This window comes from Lissotriton vulgaris, chromosome 4_1 (assembly GCF_964263255.1).
Source record: "Lissotriton vulgaris chromosome 4_1, aLisVul1.2, whole genome shotgun sequence".
Lineage (NCBI taxonomy): Eukaryota > Metazoa > Chordata > Amphibia > Caudata > Salamandridae > Lissotriton > Lissotriton vulgaris.
The window spans coordinates 1,405,661,232-1,405,680,777 of record NC_141691.1 but is presented as its reverse complement, the minus strand read 5'-3'; the positions used below and the strand labels follow the sequence as shown (position 1 = coordinate 1,405,680,777).

General features: G+C 47.0%; 1 protein-coding gene across 1 annotated transcript; it reads left to right on the top strand.

The window, feature by feature from the left end:
• Positions 1-1,451: 1,451 nt before the first annotated feature.
• Positions 1,452-18,214, top strand: LOC147724055 (uncharacterized). The gene is made up of 4 exons (XM_086917982.1): positions 1,452-1,707; positions 15,109-15,210; positions 16,316-16,447; positions 17,778-18,214. Exons 1-4 carry the CDS (start codon positions 1,452-1,454, stop codon positions 18,212-18,214), a joined length of 927 nt encoding a protein of 308 aa, XP_086774108.1.
• The last annotated feature ends 1,332 nt before the right edge of the window (positions 18,215-19,546 follow it).

Sequence of the window (19,546 nt, the reverse complement as noted above, 5' to 3'; positions counted from 1 at the left end):
AGCACTGGGACACCGCTTCGGAGGTAGCTGTGTGTTTTACACATGCTGGTATTGATTTATTTATTTATTTATTTATTTCAAATTCTTCCCGGTATGACTTGCTGTAAATACTGTTATTCCATGTCATTTTCCTTTTGCGAATGTGAAAATTCAGAATGCTTGGGGAAAAAATACAAATGTATTAACAGTTTTCTTTGAGTTATTTTACCACAAGGTTCTATCTAGAGGTGTGAGCAACTCCTGTAATTTGTTGTAGCATAATTACACATAATTACTTCAAAATTACTTGTAATTGTGAAAAAAGGTTTTTGCACTCAAAAAACTGTTCTCTTCAAAACACTGCCAAGTGCTCTCAAAACACTGCAGTTTGCATTAGGATTTGTAGGTTGTGCTATATAATTAACCAAAAGGTCTGCTCAGGTAAAACAAATCTACTCGAAATTCTGCGCCCTTTCAAAAGCTACCAGTACAGCACATCTCATATTAAAATGTACCCCAAAATCAGGCAATATGGGGGGCGTGGCTTGCTCAGCTAAAATGGCGGTCGCACCTTGAGTGCGCTCCCAGACCCCTTCGCCATCCGCTCGCCATCCGCCCAAGGAGAGACCCATTCAACCATCTTTTCGCCGACAGGGGGTGACACACGGGTGTCGGCTGCTTCTTCAGGCAGTGGCAGGAGTCCCCGAAGCCTATGCTCTTCTTGCTCCACAAGTGCCACCGCATCCACCTGCTCAGCCTTCCGGGTGGTGCTTTGGGGCCAGGGGTGATCGGCCGTGTGTATCGGGCAGCGGGGGAGAGGTCCTACCCCTGGGTCCGCCTCCATCCTGGGCTCTCACGGAACTTGTGAAGAGAGCACTTACACTTGGTATCTTCCCTATCAACATGCTTGGATCCCATCCTTAGGGATAGGGACTGGTCTTGTGTGGCCCTCCTGTGGACTCCTGGTTTGGACCCCGCATGAGCCCGGGGGCTCGGGAGACCGGGCGATGTCGGACACTTCATCGGGCGGCAGTGGTGTCCCTGCGGCGAGTACATCCTCCCGGGTCTTGGAGCTGGGGCCCTGGACCCACCAGGCATAAGACTTTTTTTGGGGTATCCTGCTACTGGGATCGGCGCCTTCCCTTCTAGGCGGGTGCGTCAAAGACAGGGGGTGTTCAGTTGCATTTGTCGAGCAGCGTGAGGGTCTCCCTGTGAGTCTCCCCCTTCGTGAACTGCATCCGGTGGCCTCCTGGCGAACTGCCTCCGCCTTTCGGCCTCATCCTCCACCACCACGCCGGGTGTCTCCACAATGTCCACCTTGGTCAGGCTGCAGATTGTTGCGAGGGGCGGCTGTCTCCACATTGGATCGCCTGTCATCATCAGCTCCTGGTCAGTCCGATGGTGCCCCTGTGAGATCCGTGCCCCGAGTCTCTTAGAGGGGCTCCGCCTGCCCTGCCCCACGGGGGGCAGCCATGGGCCAGAATGGACCAGCTAAGACTCCGGCTACCCAGACAAAAATGGACCACTTCACAACCACAGACAATGGGGCTGCGAGGGGCGCTGCCGAAAAGGACGCACCACTGGCTTCGGACCTAACCACCATCCTGCAGGACATCCATACTTCGCAGTCCTCTGTGGAGGGGAAGATTGCGGAGGTCCGGGTGGACATGACCGTCATCCGGCAGGACCTCCGAAACGCCACAGCCCGGATCACGGAAACGGAATCCCGTATATATAAGCAGTGGAAGACGACTTTCAACAACAACTCAAGGGGCAGGTAGTGCGCCTCCAGGCACACACCCAGGAGCTGCACCGGAGGGCAGAAGACGCAGAAAACAGATCGCTCCACAACAACACCGCCTGGTGGGTTTCCCGTAGGGGACAGGGCAGGACCGCCCGCTGAATTCATCAAGAAATGGCTGAAATCCTGGCTCCCAGAGGCCTCTCTTTCTCCTTGGTTCGTAATAGAAAGAGCCCACCAATCCCTTGCCCCGAGGCCCCCAGCAGGGGCAACGCCAAATCCATTCATAATGAGAGTCCTCAATTATAGAGACTGCGACTCCATCGTGGCTGAGGCCCGCAAACATCGATGCCCCCCCTACGAAAATCACTCAATCCTGATCTTTCCATACTACACTCGGGAAGTCCAGGGTCAATGCCGCTCATTTGGGGAGGTCAAACTAAAGCTCAGAACCCTCAATATCCAGTATCCACTCCTATTTCCAGCAGGCCTGCGGGTGGTGTTTGCCAACAAAACCTTGTTCTTTGACTCTCCGGCGGATGCATGATCTTGGGCCACGGAGGAGTGTCCCATTCAGCCCAATGATCAAATTCCTCTTCAGGATGGTGGGATATATCTACCCAATCAAACTGCTTTGCCGGACCCGAGGCCCCAGCGCAACTGTTCACGTAAGCGCTGTGGGCATAGGAGGGCCCACTCGGACTCTCCGTTAAAATCCCTCCCAGTCGACCGGGCCACCCCGGGAGGGCCTCCAGACTGAGCGACGTTCCGGCTCATCTGGCCACCTGGGCCGTGGAGGGTCCTCACCAGCCTCCTCCATGCCTGATCTTCTGCACACTGACCTTTCACGTAACCCAACACTTCTCGGCGGCCCAGCCTGAATCCGTTTCTGCCCACCGGGCCTGGCTCCACGTCAGGGGGCACTGGCCGGCTTACACTGTTCTCTCTCTTCTTGGACTGGTTTAAGGACATCCTATCATAAGGAGGGGTCCTCCACGCCTTGTTCAATCCCAAGCATTGTAGTTTGTTTCTGTACTTTTGTTACCGTTGAGGTGACAGATGATTCTATTCCTGAGGTATCGTGTCGGGGGTGGGGGTAGGGCAAAGGGGAGGACCGTTGTACCATGGTTTTTGTTTTTGGGTTTTTGTTGTCCTTTTGTTTCACCCCACCAGCACTCATGGGACGCCCCGACTCTGGCATTGAAAGACATGATTCATGGCATCTGGGCCCCAATCATTCGTCCTGGCATCAGCGCCCTGGGCAAAGCTCCCCTTAGGGCCGCCCCCCACCTCGAGACAGTCCATCAAGATGACAGTCATGTTACAGCAGGCTGTATCCCTGCACCTCCTGTCCTGGAATGTCAATGGTCTCCTTGACCACCTCAAGCGATCAACGGTTCTTCGATATGCACAGCTTGAGGGGGTGGAGGTCCTAATGCTGCAAGAAATGCACCTACTGGGTAACCACTGCCCCTTCTTAGCGAGATACGGGTACAAGAGGGTCTGGCACTCGGGCTTCATATGCGGGCCCCACGGGGTTGCGATTTTGGTGCAGCACTCCCTTCCGTTTGTGGCAATGCGAGTGGTCCACGACGTCCAGGGCACCTTGGTGGCTCTGTCCGGTACCCTGAATGGAGTACCCCTTAACTTGGTGTCATTTTACTCTTCCCATCACGATTGACTGCGAACCTGGCCGCCTCCGCGGGACTCTTGGCTTCCTTGCCGACGAGCCCCATCTTCCTCGGGGGTGACTTCAACGCGGTTCCCTCTCCTGCGCTCAACTTCGACTGGGCCCCCTTCCCATGGCAAACTGGTGCATGCGAAAACCCTAACGGACTGGTCTGAATCCCTGGGTCTTTGCGATGCCTGGCGCACCACACACACACGCATATAGACACCTTCCACATTCCCTCGACCGACTGCCTCTTGATGTCACTATCCTCCCTAGGGTATATAGGACCATTCCCCGGTGCTACTCACTGTGGGAGCCCCCCCTGTCGCCATACGTCAGACATGGAGAATGAATGCGTGGTTTCTCCAGGATAAAGATTTCCGCAAGGTGGTAGGGCAGGAGCTAAAACAATACTTCCAGAAAAACGAGGGGTCGGTTTCATCCCCATGCATCTTGTGGGAGGCTGGCTAGGTAACGATACGTGGAGTTGCCAAGGAGTAGATTGACCAATTGTTGCTTGACGCAGCCAAACTTCTCTGGCTCTCCTCTGTCACCAGGGTGTACGGGTGGGGAGACAAGAACTGTTCTCTTCTCCACAGACTGGTCCCCTACCCCAGAGCAAATCGCATAATTCCAGAAAAATGTGGACCAGGCCGGGTCGATGTGCAATTCCCCAGCCGACATGGCCCAGGCCTTTGCTGTGTACTATCACCAGCTCTACATGGCCAGGACTCCCTCCCTAAACCTTACAGATCTGTTGCAGGCTGGAGCCTGTCACCTCCCTCAATTGGACTCAGAAGCTCAGGGTGATCTGGACCGTCCTATCACCCCCACAAACATTGGAGACGCGATTACCCTAGTCTCGTCCGGCAAGACGTCAGGACCAGACGACCTCCCCCAAGATTTCTATGCGATGTATAGAGAGACATTGACTCCATATCTCAACCAGTTTTTTAGGGAGGCGATAGAGAAAGGTTCCTTCCCCTTCGAAACCGACCTGGCTACCATTGTGGTCCTGCACAAATCTCAACCACCCTCGCCTCGATTTGCATACTATTGCCCCATCTCCCTCATTAACACGGAGCTGAAGTTGAATGCTACAATACTCACCCAGCGCCTTAAGCCTCATTTACCCACATTGGTCCATCCGGACCAATGTGGGTTTATGCCGGCGTATGGCACCCGTCATTATTTGCGGAGGCTCCATACAGTTCTGCCTTACCGCAACCTGCTCACCCCCTACCTCTCTCTCCTCTTGGTTGACTTTGAGAAAGCCTTCAACCCGGTGGACTGAGGGTTCTTGGACGACGTTCTGGAGCAGATGGGCTTTGGTCCCCGCTTCCCAGTTTTGTCGACCAAGGATGCGGGTTATAGTGAACAGTGTTCAGTGGGAACCCTTTCCGATCTGCAGGGGAACGAGGCAGGGATGCCCTCTCTCTCCCCTGCTCTTTGCCCTGGTGATGGATCCCTGGCAGCCCTGATATGTTCCAGCGGGCAGGTGCAGGGCTGGAAGTGGCCCACCATGGAGGTAGATAAAATCACCCTTTATTCGGATGGCGTCCTAATTTATTTGGCGGATCCCACCAGTTCGGGCCCTCACTGCCTCCAAATCCTCCGGTCCTTTGAACAGGCATCGGACTTCCGGCTCAATCCCGAGAAATCAGTTTTGGTTCCCCTCCACATGTCCCGGGAGTGTTTTGATTGGCAATCCACTATACAACTCCATCGCCAACCCTTTAAGTACCTAGGGATATGGGTGACTTTACTTCCTGAACTTAGCTGGGCACTCAAAGTAACCCCACTGGTGAAGCCGGCCAAGGCGGATCTGTCAAAATGGCAGTGGTTGCCGTTGAACCCCATGGGAAGAGTCGCTCTGTTTAAGATGATGATTCTTCCCAGGTTCCTTACATGGTCCAAAATACCCCCATTAACTTTTCAAAAGAGTGGTTCTGGGAACTTGATAGCTTGGCTTCCAAATTCCTCTGGGGGAAAGGCAAGTCCTGACTGGCCCTGGGTGTTTGTCGGATCTCCTCCTTTGATGAAAGCCTGGGGATGACCCACCTATATTTGTATTATCTATCCACAGGCCTGTTCTCCCTGCACGACTGGCTCAATGGAGGATGGTCCGATCCGACTCACAGATTGGAACTCAGTATATTGGGCTTGTCCAACCTCCAGTCAATGATGTATGGGGCACCAGTCCCCGTCTCGCTTACCGGAGGTGACACGTTTGGTGTTCCTGGCCTGGCGAGCCGCGCTGGACCCGCACGCTGACTCAGTGGACACCCCTGTGGCAGGGTACCTGAAACAGAGAATCAATGGACTGCAGGGGTTTCAGACCTGGGACCGTATAGGTATTTCCCAACTAGGTGACATTTGGGTGGGTGACCACAAGCGTGCCTTCCAGGACCTCCGGGCTAGGCATTCCTTGCATCACTCACATTTTTACAGATATTTGCAGCTTTGCCACGCCCTTCAGGTACACTTAACGTCTGGTACATGACTCCCGGATTATAGCCCTCCCGAGGCACAAATTATGCTGGGTGACCGGTGGAGAGGGGGCGTCTACCGCATTTATTGGTCGCTCATTAACAACGCTCCAACATCACTTGACCGACTACGGTCCCAATGGGAGGAATAGGTGGGCTCCTTGGAAGAGGAAGACTGGCACAGTGCCCTTTTGGCCCCCAGGACAGTCACTGCTTCCGCTAGATTGTTTTTGACACACCTCTATTTCCTGCATGCTGCCTACCTGACACCGGTACTCTTACACCATGCGGGGCTCCGACCGACCCCTTCCTGTGACAGGTGCAGTCCCGAGCCAGCCGACTTCTTTCAAATGGGCTTTTGGGGCAACATTGAAGAGGAACTCACTGAGGTGTTGGGGTGGGGGGTCCCACAAGACCCACGACATGCACTGCTGGGCATCACAGATGGGTTGGAAGGGACCAGGAACAAAAAACTTGTTTACACCACTGCAATGGTAGTGGCCAAAAGAGACATAGCTTCCACCTGGAAGTGTCCTGATCCTTCCTCCGCGGTGAAGTGGCGGGCCGGAGTGGACTGGTGCACCATGCAATAGAAGACACTGTACATGGCACGGGGCTGCCCCAAGAAGTATCGTAGGGTCTGGGGGAAGTAGTTGGGAGGTATGGTCTGATTTTGACGGGAATGCTCCCATATCCGCCCTTTTGAATTTGTATGTCTATGGCCTTTGGGTTGTCTAGAGTAATGCAAGTAATCCTTTGTTACCGTGGTATCTTGGTGATTAGCTGGTATTTCCTGTAAAATTAATACAAATTTGCTTATCAAACAAATCAGGCAATATGGCATAATCTCATAAATTTCACGTAAATGTAATAAACAAGATTACACCAATTACGCCCATATAAATATAATTTCACCCAGGCCTAGTTCTATCGCAGCAGTGGTAAAGAGTATGCTTGAAGAGCTGAAATGAGATCTGGCATGCTACCTACAGCTACTTTGACTAATTGCTAAAGACATATAAAAGTTGGTACTATACCATTACTATTTTTATTTGACCCTTCATGTTGGCAGGAGGATGATCTAAACAATACATGAAACATTATGTGACAAGGGTCATTTGTGTTATCAGCACTGGCACACAGAAAGTGTCCCACTATTTGGAACAGCATGTAGGGCTGTTAATTTGAGATTTTGTTTGCAGTTATTTTGTTAATATTTTACAACAACCCATTATTTTGCTCAAAAATAGACTACCACAAAGAACACACAGACAATAGGTGTTATAAAACTGCACTTGAGCTTTGTTAGAAATGGAGGTCTCTAGTTGGCAAAGGTATGCACCTTTGTCCAATTAGGGAGCTTTGCTTCTAGTCAGGGTAAGAGGTGATACACGCTTTAGATAACACCTGCTCATCCCCTTGGTAGCTTGACATGAGCAGACAGGCATATCCCAAAAGCAATGTGTAAAGTATTTGTTCTCAAAACACACAGTAAAACGGTAATAACACAACAAATGGACACCACACCAGTTCAGAAAAATAAAGTATCTTTAGCTAGACCCAACATACAGGTAGTAAAATAGCAATTGAGAACCATTACTTCCAAAATAAAGCTTGTAGAAAATAAATAGCTCCACCTGGGGCTATTGTGACATTGTGACAGCAATAAATCCAAAGTATGGCGCGACTACGAGGTGCACAGCATCGGGCACGGAGTCACACGGACCCTGAAACAAACAGTACCTTTGGATAGTTGAGTCTATGATGATGGCCGGCATCGTGGAGGTGAGGCGTTGGTGTCCAAGACGTTTTAAATCCAGGGTAGGGGAAGTCGGTTGCGTCTGCGGTGAGGAGTCAGTTCTAGTGAGGTGAAGTAAGGTCGGCGAGATTGGGGAGTGCCCCTTGGCAGTTATCGACACCATGAGAACAGGATGCAGGCACTTGTGGTGACGGAGTTGGTGTGAGTGCTGGTGTCCCATAGGCTCCTAACTGCAGGCATAGAAGAGCACCCGAGCTGCGATGCTGGCCAGGCAATGCATTGTGCACTTCATGAGCGGTGCCCTGGGCCTCGGTGCAGGTTGCAGCGTCACAGCGGCATCGTTGTTGGCATCGGAGACAGTTTTTCTTGCTTCTTTTAAGTTTCTTCCAGCTCCCAACAGCAGAAACAACCTCCAGAGGCCCAAACCTGGAAGAGGCACCTCCTGGCACATCAAAACTCTCAGCAATGGAGTTCAAAGGAGCTGTGGGTGAAGTTGTTATGTCCCATAGAATTCAGAACAGGAAGCCAGCAAACACAGGCCCTTTGAGATTCTTCTTCAAACAGGTTCACAGCAAATTTCAATTTTTTGTCCTTTCCTTGGCAGAAACAGCAACTGCAGGCCAACTCTAAACAGCATACAGCAAAAAGGGCAGTACTCCTCCCTACTGCTCTCCAGCTCTTCTCGTTGACAAAGGTTCCTCTTGAGTCCAGAAGCAATGTAAAGTTCTGGGGTTTAAGGAACACTACTTATACCACATTTTGTCTTTTTTTTCTTTGTGCAAGGGTCTCTGAGCCTAGTCCAAACCAGTTCAGTCCTCACTGGTGCAATATGACCAAAGGGGGTGGATACAGCATTGTGCAACACAGACAGGCCCTATTCAAGTGAAAGGAAAACTCCTCCCGCTACTCTAAATGCAGCCAAGGTTTATTCAGCTCAGCTATGAGTCACACAGGCAGGGCCAGCCACACCTCAAGCCCCCCAGTGGCTATCTACAGAGAATGCACATTCCTAGCCACTGTCACTCCAAAACCAGAGAAGCAATACACAATCAGGCAGAGGCACATAGAAAATGCCTACTTTCTAAAAGTGGCATATTTTAACACGCTGTTTACAAAATCATCGTTTCTAAGAGATGTGTTATTGCATTTTTAGTTCAAAGAGCCTAAACTTTGTTTCTATACCTTGTCCCAATGGGAAGATATACTTTTCTATGCTATTCTATTGCGCAGATAGCATTTCAATCATTAAAAAACTATACACAACAAAATTAACTTTTTCGCCTGGGACATCTTCCTGCACAAAAACAATCATTAATGCCGGTTTTCTCCTTCTATGTTTGCTGCAGAATGCAACACATAGAGCAAAATATGAGGAGAAATACAAGTATTTCTCCCTGTTGTGCATCTTTATCGCCTCCCCTTGTAAATATGTGGCAGTGTCAAAAGCTCAGGTGTTGCGTGGGAACACCCACAGCAAAACCCATGACATGCCCCTTTAACGCAAAATTCTGTGTGAAAGAGGGCCATATTTACTAAGCCATTGATTGCCATACAAAGTGGCTTTGCTTGGCCTTGTAAATATAGGCCAGCATACAGCGCTACAGGAGCCTCAACAAAAATGTGCTGATAATATATGACCACATTCAATAGGAAACATTTTGGGATGTGCCTCGAGTCTCTGTAAAATTCAGACCAGAACTATATGGACTTTAAAAAGTGTTATTAATTAACCCCCCTAATGCTCTCTGAACACGATGCAACGTATTTATTTTCTTTAACGTGTATATTTCTTCAAAGAGTGCCTCAAGCTGTTTCTTCTTCTTTCTAGTCATTTACAATAATAAGTATTTATTTTTGCTCCAAACGTAAGATTTAGGTTGTTCAAAGGCTCCGATGAGTTCAAGTTTAGAAAAGAAAATCATTTTCAATAGCGATCCATCGTATATGCCATGATTTGAGATGTGAAAAAGGTGAGATATGGATTGTGCAATTTTTAGAATTTCTCTCAATTTCTAGATCAATAAATACTTTAGTAAGCATGAGACCAAACACCCATATTTAGTCCAGCCTAGTAGTGGAAGTAAAGCAAGTGAACGAGGATTCAATCAGTACTCTAGCCTTTAAAGATATAGGAACAACAAAATTATATTATGTAGACAGAGAAACTTTTTCCACTAGATGGTTAATTAATTAAAAATACTGTCTCAAATCATTCATACAAATGTTATAGTTTTCAGATTATGTTCACAGATGTTACTGTTGTACAAATGTCCTGTCTTCAGTCATCCCTTTATGGCTGATGCTTCACCTTGTTTTCTCTCTCTCGCTCTGTCAAGGACAAAATAATACATTTGCTGTGAATTAAGAAGAATATGATGCTGATTTAAGATAATCGATCTTCTGTTAGAAAATAAAAAAAGAAAGAAACAGTGGAGAAAGATGATCAGACATTCAAAGCTTTTATAAAGGAAGGTAGTACACATTGAATAAGCAGTTCTGATGAAAATTTCATGTTACATCATTAATATTAATAACATTATACATGATTAGTCTTCACTAATAGAAAACTCGCTGACAAAAGATGAAAACTTACTTATTGACATTGGCAACAAACTACACCGAATTATCTAAAACCGCATGGCCCGAACTCCTTCTTGATAAGTTTCCCCCCAACCCCTCACCCAAAGCGAAAAAGAACCTCAAACACAAACTGATCAGACCATACCCAGACTCACTATTTGTTGACATCAATCACTACTCTTCCAAAGGCCAAGTAAAAATGGATTTTATTTTTCACACGGAAAGTCCCGATAAGTGGAATTCTGTCCTCCGATCTCATCTCCACATTACCAAGATTACCAATACTCCCCACAGTTGCAATCTATCATTCTCTATCCCCAACCGCACGACACAGAGAGGGAACACCTCTGTGACCATTTACTCCAATGGCACAGTCCTGATACAAGCTAACAATGACATCCTTGAGGATTTGCCTCACTCTTCCCCTCACTTCAGACTGCCACCTCTCACTCACTTCTCCCCCTTCCAACCCACCCCTTCCTCCTGGACAACCGTACCCCCCAACCGAGCACACACACCATTCCTGCACCCTATATCATAAATTCCTACCCCCCTTCACGAGACACCACCCGCACCGCTGGCACCAAGAAAATGGCTGCCCCTCCCCTATCGAATCATCCCTGCAATCAGCCCCCCAAACACCACCTCCCCCAAAGAACACCGATCGAACACAATACACAGGCTAAGACCTCCAACCACCTTCCTACACCCTCCTGCAAAAGTATGCAGATGACGCAACAGGACCCTTCGCATCCCACCTCCCATCCGAAAGCCCGCACAGACAACACAACAACTACTAGACGACAACACAACTGAGCCAGGTCCCCCCTTCCCCCGTGAGGACCTCGCTCACAACCCACCCTCTCCAACCCAGGAAGAGACAGGACAACGTCTGTCCATGCTTGAAAGCCAACTAGCTACTATAATACAGGGTTTCAACTAAATCCTATCCAACCTTGCTTCACTTCCCAATCCACCTAAAAACCACACCTGTACTCCCGTCGCAAACAAACCCCACACCCAAGGCCCGCCAAGACCACACGACCCAGCTGGGCCCTGTCCCCCCTCTCGAGCCACAATATGAGACCCAATAGAACCACAGAGGCTATGTCTGCGGACGAAGCTCCAGAACTAGTCTCCTCATACGACACTCCCTCTACAGGCATCCCTCCTTCCACAATCCAGTTGATATCCGGATTCAGAAATGACACACGAAAGCCCCCTAGACCCCCTTCCTACCTCGCCACCATCCCCTTGCCCCCCCTAAGTAGGAAATCTAACAAAAAAACTCCCCCTACCCACTGCATCCTCAGAAACTACAGATCAGCCAATAAACATGCCACAGAGATAGCAGAATCGGATCTATGACAGAATTTCGACTACAAAAATATCGACCTACAAGAATATCGAGTCAACAATATCGAGGGCAAAAATATCGACATCCTATCTACAACATGGTAAGTACAAAAATATCGAAAAAATAATATCGTTGTAAAAAATATCGATGTTAAAAATATCGATTTTTTTTTAATAGATATAAATGTAAAAGTAAGTATATAACACTAATAAATAAAATATACATATTTAAAAGTATCTAATAATGTTTAAAATTAATAAATAAAACATATATATTAATAATACATTAATTAAATATATACAGTAAAGATATAATATATATGTACTGAACAATAAGTATTAATAATTAATTTACTAATTTCTAAATTAATGAAATATATTCTAATTTACTAATACATGTACAAACATAAAACAATAACATACATAAAATGTAAGTAATATAAAAAATAAAATAAACATGTGACATTTTAACAATTAATTATATAAAACGTTGGATAGCGTAAGGGTAAAAATTACTATTCCTACTCCAGAGAGTGGAACAGTAGGGAAAGCGTTTGATAGCGTAGGGATAAAATTACTATTCCCACTCCAGAGAGTGCAACAGTCGAGAAAACTGACCCTGAACCCAAAAACCACCCCTTTACCCACGAACTGAAAACTGACCCTGAACCCTAAAAATACCCCTTTACTAAGCATGGGCGAATTTTGCGAATCTCGCGTTCGCGAATTTGCGGATTTGCGAACTCGCAATCCGCAAAATCCGCGAATTCTTGCGAATTTGCGGATTTTTTTTTTTTTTGTGTTCGCAAGGATTTCTGCCAGTTCGCAAGGGTTTCGTACCAGTTCGCAATTGCGAACTTACATTTCGTCGCGCAACGGTCGCGAATTATGTTGTTTCTACGTCTGGTTCATCATCACAGGTTCCCAGCACCCTCTGTTTCACCACTGCAACCCTCTGTTACATCAATGCCACCCTCTGGTTCATCATTACTGTAGATTATGGGGGGGAAAAGCAAGCACACCAGCCCTGCTTCAACTGAGATGAATTAATTTGGGGTTAGTTTATTAATGTGTCACTGTCTGGCACCTGCTTCCTTATCTGTAATTTTGCTTTCTGTTGCAGTGCATTTTTTTTCCCCAGGACCTTCTTTGTGGCCTACTTGTAGCTATTGTATGAGCCTGCTGTGAGGGTCAGAGCAGGGTCATACAATTGTTGCAACTAGCAACTGAATTCTGGAGGGGCCCCAGTCAGGAAGCACTACCGGGAATTGTTACTAATGATGAGTTTGAACTCTTGCCCCTGCCGAGTGCTTTCACTTTTGAAAAACTCGTTTTTCTGCAATTTCGCGGGGTTCGCGGGGTGCGAACACTCGCAAGATCGGATTCGGAAGCCGCAAATTCGTGCGAATATGCTATTTGTTTTTTTTGCGGCGTGTTAGTTGGCAAGGTTTTGTGCGTTTTTGCGAGCCGCTCGTAGCGCAAGACGCGAAGTTACCCTCGCGGTCGTTCAAGGGCGCAGCCATCTTGTTTGCCTGACGTATTTCCGTTTCCGGGCGCGAAGTGTAATCTCGCAAAGTTTGCGGCTTGCCAGTACAGTCTCGCGCGTGTTCGCAAGGAAAATCTCGCGCGAACTTACCCGCGCGGTCGTGAACGGGCGCGGCCATCTTGTTTCTCATTCATTGCTATGGTTCTGGGCATGGTCTTTGTATCCTCTGTCAATCTCTGCCATCCTTTGCTTGTTTGAAGTTTTTTTTAATCTATTTTACTTATTATCTATCCCTCTATTTTTCTAGCCCTATATTTTTGTGTTTACTGCTACTTTTGGTTAATTTTAAACTACTTTTGTAAACTCTTTTCTTTTCTTCTCTTCCCTATTCTATTTTCTTTATTCCTTTCCGCCCAGACCATGGTGAAGGGAGCCGGGAAGCATCCCGAGAAGGGGAAGGGTCCCGCACCCCGTGTCCGGCTCCCGTGCGGGCGTTTGAGGGGGGAGCTAGTGATGCCACGGGAGATCTTTACCCCGGAGGAGGTGGCCCAACTCATTTTTTATGTTCAGCGCCGCCTCCCCAGGACCATCATGGGAGGCGGCAAGATCAGTGCCGGGTACGGGGCCCGGGAGCGCCGGAAGCGGTGGGAGAAGGTGTGCCAGGCCATTTACCACCACTCTCGGGTCTGGCGCACCTACAACCAGGCCACCCACCGCTGGACGGATGTCCTGACCCGTGAGCGAGATCTGCTCGACCTCCTTGGCCTTGAGATCCCCGGGCTTGGTGAGTAGTAGTAGCTATGTCTTTACTACTATGTTTTCTCCTGCTGTGTTATTATATTGCAAATTTTTGTTTTTTACCAAGAGCAATAATGCTGCTCATTACATTGTAGGTACATTTTATTTCAAAATCTTCTGTGCATTTCAGGTACACTGCTCTCCTTCTCAGTAGTGTTGCTACTATGCTTATTTGTTTTAGATTTTGTGTTCATTTCATTGGCCTGTGAAATTATGTATGAGTGTAGTTGAAAGAACTGCGCAATGCTACACACTAAGGTTCAGATTTTTAATTACCGGCGCATCCCTGCAAAGTTGCAGGGATGCGCCAGTAATTGTGCGTCACGCCACCATCACCCATGGTGCGCCGTATTTACAATGCGGCGCGCCATGGGCCCAAAACGTCACCAAAGCGTTACGCATCTGTGCCGTAAAGGTGGCGCATTGCTGGAGTTGCGTCGCAACGATGGTGCAGCTCCATCAATTCTCTGGGGTGCCCTATCTCCCCAATGCTGCGTCAAGCCGTACGTCTGCTTCAAGCAGGCGCAGGGTTTGAGTCACGCATCATTGTCCTCAAAGTGACTGATTGAAATCTTGTAGATTTCCCTCAGCCACTTTTAGGATGCGTTCCTGCGCAGGAACGCCCTCCCCTGCGCCGGAACACCCCTATTGGCGCAGGGCTTTACAACGTGATGCATCTCCCAGATGCGTCACGTTGTTAATATACGCCGCACCATTGCGCCTCTTTTGTGCTGTCGCTGCGTCACAAAAGTCACGCAACAATGGAGCAAAAGAGCCGCAAGGGCCTTATAAATCAGCCCCTACAGACTCAAGTCCAGTCCTTCCTTTGTACACATGGCGATAAGAAGAAATAGTGGTGGTGGATTAATAGTTTGAGTATTTTAATGACTGGTGAATGTAGTAGGAAACTTTAGTGTTGTCGCTGATCTTCAATCACGATGGACTTTGGCTGTCACTTTGCGTGCTGCGGACTGCTGCCTGCCAATCCTAGGCAAACCTTTTTAGTACTTTGTTTAGTGAGTTACATAGGGTAGTTTCCAATTCGACGGTCCGCAAATCAAGCAATACTAAAGTAATGACGTAGTCGACCACATGAGATTGGTCAATAATATATCCCGTGGAGTCGTTCCCTATTTGCTATTTCGCAAAAATATTTTGTTACTTTGTTAGTTCTTTTTTAAATGTTTGATTTGGTTGAGAAATATCATCCATGTTTTCTGTTTTTCTTTCTTTCATGTTGTACATCAGCTTCCCCCAGGGGCAAGAGGAGGACACAGGAGGAGGAGGAGGAGGGTGCTGTTGTCGATGCAGGCCAGGACCGGGCAGTCGAGGGCTCCTTTGCTGGCCCCAGTAAGTTTTAATTTTAATATAGAGTACTTATTTTTTCCTAGCGTTCCTCATTCGATTTTTTCTAAATCGTCTTTGATCTTCTTGTAGACAGGATCTAAATTCTTATCCTGCCTCGACTATGACTCCGTGTGGTATTACTAGATTATTCTTATTAGTCTGTCTGTGTAGCTAACTAAGATTGCACATTTGGCATTTCCATTGGACTCCCATTCTAGTCAGCAATAGCTCTATGCACTGAGTGTAGTCCTCTGGGATTGTCCATAATGTCTTTTCAAGTATTCTAAATGTTTATGCTTTGACCATTGCCAACAATAAAAAGGTGAATGACCACCACCAAGAAATAATAAGATACTACTTTACTTTTGGTTTGGATAGGAGGACAATCCATTCGACTACTGTTGCAGGGACAAATCTGCACAAACAGAACTATGGACACTAAATAATGCATCGCTTAGCTTATCAATTATAATAGGTGCTGTAACTGTTAGACTTTCCACATACCTCAGTGATAACAGACTTTGTAGTTGAACCCCCAATCTCCTTACTGACTAGATAGTGTGGCAGAGTCATTTAGCTCCCAAAGTCACCGATGGCAGAGGCACGGACTCATGCTTGCAAAAATTCGAAAACCTTTAGCTCATCCACTCTAGTCTGGAGGACCAAAAACCACAGAGTCTATTTAAGTTTAAAAGCTTTATTAAAAGTAAACACATTTATTAAATTCAAGTTTGTCATAAAAGTGAACGTGTAACTGAAAATGGAAAAGTGCTTAGTGCTGACGATTAATTGGACACATTTCTTGTGGTCGAGCCGAGCTCTCACCTGGTTTGAACTTGATCCTGCTCGTGTTCTTAGAAGTCAAGGTTCTGTCTGTTAGGAGAAAAAATGGTGCGTGTTAAAAAGTAAAAAGCAAACATTCATCAGTTGTGCCAAAAAGTGCAGCAAGACAACAGCCTTCCCTGGAAAAAGGGACATTTTTACTCTAGAGTACACAGTCAAAAATTATTAAATTGTACACTTTTTTTCACATTTCTTTCTTCCTCCTAGACCAAATATTATATAGTAGTGAGTGGTGTATTCTAACATTATTAAATGTACTTTGTAGGTGGAACATCTGGAGACGGGGCCAGCGCGGAGGTGGTGGCATTGGACGAGGAGGACAACTCTGGGGAGGAGGCGGTGCAAGTGCCGGAAAAGGACATGCCTGTGAGGGTTCAAACGGTGGTGGCGGGCAGAGGTAAGCTATACATTCCTTAGTCATTGAGATTGAAGACTGCAGAGTGTGCTTTCTGCACGGGTGTATTATAAAAAAAGCAGGTAGTAGCCTCCTCTAAATGTACTTCGACTTAGCTGTGAAGTTTTTGGCGAGAAGAATCCCAATCAGATCTGAGGTGAACTTGATGGATGGGATGAACGAAAAGCGAAAGAAGGGTGTAAGTAAGTGTGGAAGCACGAGAAATGTAATGATGACTGGCAAAGAAGAATGATATGTGTTTGCTTGGTCCCCGAGGTGGCTGGGAAGGTAAGAAAATGGGATGGTGCATGGCTGGGTGAATGATGAAGCAAGGATGGGTGGAAGGAGAACAGCCTGGGTGGGTGAGACAGAAACTGTATGTGTGCAATATACTTTGAATGGATGGATGCCTGGATCATTCATGGTACTATCTGACTCTTAGATAGCATATGTGAATCTAGAGAGAGTAGACGGTCACTGGATGAACTAAGTGTTACTTTGAAGAGCATGTAACACCGCACCCGCACGTCCGTTCCAGTGTAGGAAAGGCAAGGAAAAGAAGTTGTAACGTTGTCCAAAGACTACCATGAATAGTAGCAGTAGTTTGTATTGCAACTGCAAGCACAGCATATATCCAGTTATTACGGTGGACACTCCCTACCTCCCTTAATAACTTTAGTTTAGTAGTAGTACGTCATTCATGTGTGGGGGTATCACTGTTCACTCAATAATAAGCAAAGCACCTAAAGTCATCCCATATGTCATCAAATACATCCCATGTGAAGTGATAGATAATCAGATAATTTAGCTTCTTCATTTTCCTTTTCTAATACTCATTTGCACTGTAGGGTGAAAGCTAAATTAATTAAGCAGTAGCCCTTTTAACAGAGTATTCTCAGTGCCACCCGTAATAGAAAAGTAAGAGCTTCACCACCTGCATGTACTGGACCGGTACAGTAACGCAAGTCTGTCTCACTCACCATGGTGTGCGTCTGTTTTTCTCGGGTGCAAGTTCACTGCGCTGGCATTATGCCGGCTTGCATAAGATAACGTACCAATTTTCCTAAACAAGAGAGAAGAAGAAGAATAAGAGTGGTGTACTGTCATAGTCGACTGTAATAGAAGTCCATAGTGCTCGTAGAATTTGTTCCTTAAACTCCCACTAATGTTAGAGCAAGGATGAAGAAGTCGGAGGTTACATAGATACTGTCCTCAATAGTTATGCACTGTGCTTTCAATTTGCTACTTGTACTGTGACAACTTTCTGCTCAATCATTTTGTGTTAATCTTAAGGAGCATTGGTTACAGACTATGTCTTTCTTTTTTCATGTAGTTGCTCCTTCCAAATCCAAGACACCATCAAGGAGGAAGGAGCTGGCTCGAATGGCCCGGCAACGGAGGCTGGATGCCACTGTTGCTGAATATCGGCGGCTGGTGGCCCTGGAGGAGGAGGAGACACAGTCTGGAACAACAACAACGTCCACTGGGACAGCTGCATCCTCCTCCGTGCGGGCTGCCAGCCAGCGCAGTGCTCCAGCGGTACGGAGCCGGGCTACCAAAGCCAAACACCACCGCCCAGCAGCAAAGAAAGCAGCTGCCCCTCACAGGATTTGCAAGGCACACCGGCGCCGCTTATCCCTCAGACTGTCCTACCTGGAGCAGGAGGTCCATAATTATAAGAACGTGGTGGAGGGCCTCCGCTTCGAACTTGCCACCCTCCGCAAGGAGCATGATGCCCTGGCTGCTAATTCCAACAGCACCCTGCCATAGTGTCCCTTGCCCCTTTTTTAGAGACTTTTGGGGGGTGGGAATTGGGAGTTGTGATTTTTGGGGACTTTTGAAGGACAATCGTTGGGGTTAGGGAGGGTCTTGCGGGAGATTCTTTTGTTAGGGCTATAAAGATATACTTTTTGAAACTTTATCTGACCATACCTGTTTTTTACTGCTTTTGAGTCTGGTGGGTGGGGGTTTAACATAACAGTAAGTTTGTTTTCCTGAATAGTCCTAGGACTTTAGTAGTACTACCGTCAATCAAATCTCTCGTCTCTCCTAATACTCCATTATACTACCTCCAACCAAACGCCTATCTTACCTGTAATTTCTGTTTGCAAGTAGGGCTAGGCCCAGGGCTGGCTCCACGGGAAACAGCAAATAAGGTTGGCAATCCTGGGCGGATAAAATTTCCTCATAGCGGTGGTACTAGTGGTGTGACACAGTGGCAGTTGCTTGCCTATGAAAAAAAAGAAAATGAAATCTGGTTTGTCCTCCTGAGCAATACAAAGGTACAATACAGAATATAGCAGGTGACAGAAGTACACTAGAACAGTGCCACGTTGTAGCCTAACAAATGTTAAAGTATAACTAATTCGGTTGAAGTTCTTTGACATTAGCCATGGGTCTTTGTCAAGCAGAGTAAGAATATATCCTCGGATTTCTTCACCAGCCTGTTGCTATCACCTTATCCTCCCCAGCAAGTGTGTGGATTTATTGCTGTAATTTAGTCACACATCAATCAAAACCACACAGCCTGGGGGAAGAGGGTTAGGGTTTGAAAAATGGATGGGTACGGGGGTTTTTGGGAAAGGTTTTGGGAGACAAGAAAAAGTAGCACAGCATGGACGAACAATTGTGAACATAAACAAATCTTTGGGTACAAACCTATCCATCAATCTTTGAAAGTGCATACACTACTGCATGCATGTCAGTTAAAAGTAAGTAGTACTTTCGACAACTGTGGAAGAAAGAATGCGACAGTACAGGGCGTGGGTGGAAATATTGATAACTATATTCAACATAAGGTCTCTGTAGCCAGATACCCGAGAGCCTTGCTGGTCACTATAAATCCATTCACAACAACACTCAATGGGGTTGGTCTGGAAGATGTCAGGTTTACTCCCCGTGATCCAGTCGATGCAAATATGGTTCCACCTCCAAATGTCACCAACACCCAGAAGTGTAAACACAGGGTGTTCGAGGCATTAGGAGGGGGAGAAAAATAACAAACTAAAATAAAAAATGTGGGATGGGTAAAGGTAGGGTCAGCAGGGAAAGGATACCTGTAACAGAAGACAAGACAGGCATCAGTGAAGTGCTGTCCTAACA

What these genes read in the sequence shown, in the direction of transcription:
- LOC147724055 (XM_086917982.1), top strand. Translation starts at nt 1,452, where the DNA reads ATGGGCCAGAATGGACCAGCTAAGACTCCGGCTACCCAGACAAAAATG. An exon ending in GATCACGGAAACGGAATCCC is followed by an intron (nt 1,708 to 15,108) that starts GTATATATAAGC and finishes GTTGTACATCAG; the next exon opens with CTTCCCCCAGGGGCAAGAGG. An exon ending in AACGGTGGTGGCGGGCAGAG is followed by an intron (nt 16,448 to 17,777) that starts GTAAGCTATACA and finishes TTTTTCATGTAG; the next exon opens with TTGCTCCTTCCAAATCCAAG.